Here is a 4103-nt window from a genome sequence, read left to right as displayed (position 1 = left end):
GACGTCTACGGTCAATCAAAGATAGCGAGAAGAGATTTCAGCCCAACTTTTTCTTACATTGGTCCGATTGTGTTTAAGGGCATTCTTCTCCATGAACGTTATCAAAATTTTATAGACTTACTTATATGTGTGTATTTGCTTTCCCATCGTCGCTATTCTGTTTCCCGTCTTGATTATTCATGACAATTATTGATGGTATTTGTTGACAAGTTCCAGAAACTGTATGGGTTGCAGGAGGTGGTGTACAATGACCATTGTCTGCTGCACGTTGTCTGCTGACGACGTCTCGTCTCACGGGCCTGTGGACAAGTTTTCAGCGTTTCCCTGTGAGTCTTACATGTTCATACTTAAGCACCTTGTACAAAGTCCCACATATCCTGTTCGGCAGATTTATAGACGCCTGAAAGAGTCAGGACCGTATCTCTTAAACGCTCCAGGTAACCATGCCGATTGCGATGTGAGATTTTCCTTGAAACATGTGTCACTAAACGAAAAACGTTTCTTTTAATTTGGTAAAGTTGCCCTATCTACCAGTCAGCCTGGTAACGTTGTATTGGTGACAGGGGTGGAACATCCCGACACTGCCGACTGCATAATAACGTGTGTTCCATTTCGTTCCCCCGTTTCGCCACTGTTCGTCCATTCCTTCAATTCCCTTTTGCTAAATATTTTTATGGTTAACAAATTGCCCACAGTTGTAAGTAGCTGTCTCCTCTCGTGCAATGTCCCCCTTGTGCAATGCAAATGCGCCATGCTTCCAGTTAATGACCTATCTGTAGTTTTTCCATTATTACACTCTATATGGTAAAACCTTTGTAATTCCACATGCCGCACCAGGCTTACAGTCTAGTGAAGTTCTATGAACAAGGCCTATGGCAGTGCGCAGTCATCAGTTCTTCATGGATTGAGGGTAACTGTGCTATATGGCCAAAGGTTCACTCAAAGGACTTTTATAAGGCCGTTCACCTTCATTTGGAGCCATCAGCTGGATCGATGAAGCTGACTTGCGAAGTCATTCAGACTTACGGTAGGTGCCACGTTGACCGCATCAACTTTTCAGATAACTTCAAAAAGGCACTCGAACACAAGAAGAAGTTCCAGTATACATCGGGCCTGAACACTTCAGATGTGACCGTTCAGATGGGCCGAAACCATCTGCGTCGAAAGCAAGACTACCGTGCGTGTTGTGAAGACTTCTTTTAGGAATATCAAAGAACGGAGCCCCTCTCTGTCCATCAGTCCATTTCCAAAGAAACCAAGGTTGATGGTGCCACACCACCCGCTTTATCCCATCTTCTCGCAGGCGCCTCCCCGCGCTTTGTTCCACGCGAATCCTGAGCCCCACCGTCTGCCACAGTATGCCGTAAACACCGCCCCAGAGATCCCTGTGTTTCCCATTTCATCCCCACAATCTGCCCCACTTTTCAAACTCCAGGAGTCGCAGCATCACTCCAGCAGAACGAACAGCCCCTCCGAAAAATGGACGCGACGGCAGATCTTCGATATCTGAAGATTCGCATTGACAACTCACTGTTGCCAGTCCATAGTTCTGCTGGAACTGCCGGTTCACTTTCCCCCTCCGAAACATAAGTGCGTGGAACAACTTGGAAGGTGAGCTGACAGAGACCACGCCAATTGGAAATGGCGTGTTTTTGATCTAATTTTCTGGCCACAGGTGAAGTATTTCGGGTCCTTCAGTGCAACCACCATGGCGGACCTGGTGAATCTATGTCTCAGACAGGCGTTGGCTGGCGAATTCGCCATCAGTGTAGCCCACGCTGAGTCCGCGGACAAACTCCCTTTTCGCTACACAAGATTCTGCACCTTGATCGAAGATAAGTGATCAGAGACATCTTGCTAACTGGCGTTTCAGAAACAGTTCCCAAGACTGCACCCAAACAGGATTTGGACAAAGAAATCCAAAAGTGGTTCGGTAACACACGGCACCGACTGGCACAGAGAACGCGCCTGGATCAGTTGACAGTAAGTTTCGACTTCGCACTCGGACAGGTTTATCGGTAGTAACCGATATATCGAATGCTTATACATATGTTTTGTCACTGTTTCAGACGTCTGCATTCAACCAAGAAGCCGTGATTATCACATTGGACTTGCCTTCGGACTGAAGTGGTCTTACTGTGAAACATTTATTTTTACACATCCAATATATTTTTCTCTGCTTTCCGTTCTCTCAGTGCTCTGCTCAGCGACTATCGCCCGGTAGTCCAATAACAGCGAACAACTGTAATATGTAGCGTGGTGGGGAGCCTAATTTTATTCCAAAATGAGCGACGGCCAATTATTGACTCGCACTATCGGCGATGTCTATTGCAATGGACCCGTGGGTTGCGTGGCTGCGGCGCGCCGTTTGAGGACGTCAGGCCAGTCGACTTCGGCTAATTCGGAGGTTATTGCTGCAAAAAAGCAGCCGAGCGTCAGCGCACAGCTAAAGCAGTCATTTGCCGTTATCCGTATATAACGAGTTTGATACATGTCGATCAGCTAATTGGATCTCAGATGGGCAGAATGCTGCCCACATATTCATGCCAACCTCTTGAACCCACAACGATATCGGGGCTCTTAGCCCAACGTAACAGGGCGCTCAAAGCGTCATAAAACTTTCTTTGGAGCTGTCACGGTTGCAGTTTCAGAAGACCAGGCGTTCAATATGAAGGACCGTCACGTCGACCGGACGGATGTCGCGAGCATATTAGAGAGCGGACAAAGGCCTGCTTTGGTTGGCCAGAATTTTAGCTAATCAGGATCAAGCATCCATAAGCTGTCCAGTAAACACGCTGCCGGTGGCACCACCGGTTGCCATCGCTGGCCAAGGGTGGCAAACATCGGTGGCATATAACGCTTGACACAGGTGACGTCTACGGTCAATCAAAGATAGCGAGAAGAGATTTCAGCCCAACTTTTTCTTCGCTTTGTTCAAAAATATTTCAAAACCCCTTGTAGCCGGACGAGGCTAACGGTTGCAGCCAAAATTGACTGAGGCATATTTGTCGGCTTCCCACAGTACTCAATCTGACTACCTAACCTCACGGCATGTGCAGTATAACCGAATGCAACGCCTAATTACCAACTGCTTCACGGATTCATGCACCGCTACACTGGATCGAGGCTTACGCCCAAGTTTCTTGGGTCGGTTTTGTTTTTTCGTTCAGCGGCTGCCATTTACCTGAAAACGTGAAAAACGAAGGTGGTACTGCTATTTAATTTCTACACGCGGCAAGTTTGCCAGCATGAGGACTCGCATAAAAAGTATCTAATGGTGCTTTGAAATGGGTGCTTGGTGGAGCGTGGACAACTATCGGAGGAAGGCTATTCCACACAGCAACTACTTGAAGGGAGGAAACTTATGCCCAGTGAAAGTATGGTTACGACAGCACGGTGCACGGCCAAGAGAGTGAGACACATGCAGAAATATGAATGTTTTAATAAAGTCATCATATAAACCTAAATTTTTGTCAATCCGCGGCCCTCTCACGTCGCAGATTTCAGTTTCCGGGACCATGATCAAACGCTCCCATTAACTACGACCGGAGTGATTTTTCAATGAAATCTGCTGTGGTACTCGGGTGAGTAGCCGCACAGCACATTTTAGCTAAAGCTACAAGTGTCATTGTAAAACAGTTATCACACTCTCCATGAGCCGTGGCAAAACTGTACTTGAGACTGGTTTTTTACTTCTCCTTTTAACCACGCCGCCTGCAAACTCCTTAAAAAGCAGGGCCTGCAGCATACTCCTGATTGACAGACAGGGGTCAGAGGAACTCAATCTTGAAAGGGGAAAAACTTCGTTAATAAAGTGTTGACCAGGCTCAAGGTGCAGGCCGACTGCCAGCGGAATTTCGCGTCCAACAATCTGAACAAGACGGCGCCTAAGCCTTTTACTTTAGTCATTACATTGATCTCTTTCGTGCTGTACTTTCATACTTGCTGCATGGATGCACCAGAAATGCGGTATCACACCACCTATTTCTGGTGTACGCCCACTTTATAACGATTTGAGGTTTCTGATAATATCCGAATTGGCAAAAATAGAGTGATAATGACCCACTTCGGAAAGCTTCCACTCTGACGCTGTCGTCACATAA

The 4103-nt window shown here is 46.9% G+C and overlaps 1 protein-coding gene across 1 annotated transcript; it reads left to right on the top strand.

The window, feature by feature from the left end:
- Positions 1–825: 825 nt before the first annotated feature.
- T265_07867 (hypothetical protein) lies at positions 826–1203 on the top strand (the record flags this gene model as incomplete). Its single annotated transcript, XM_009173507.1, has 2 exons — positions 826–1027; positions 1061–1203. 2 exons carry the CDS (start codon positions 826–828, stop codon positions 1201–1203), a joined length of 345 nt encoding a protein of 114 aa, XP_009171771.1.
- Between the last annotated feature and the right edge of the window lie 2900 nt (positions 1204–4103).

This window comes from Opisthorchis viverrini (genome assembly GCF_000715545.1).
Source record: "Opisthorchis viverrini unplaced genomic scaffold opera_v5_190, whole genome shotgun sequence".
In the NCBI taxonomy this organism is placed as follows: Eukaryota; Metazoa; Platyhelminthes; class Trematoda; order Opisthorchiida; family Opisthorchiidae; genus Opisthorchis; species Opisthorchis viverrini.
The sequence above is the reverse complement of the archived record's forward strand: the minus strand, read 5'-3'. Positions and strand labels throughout refer to the sequence as shown.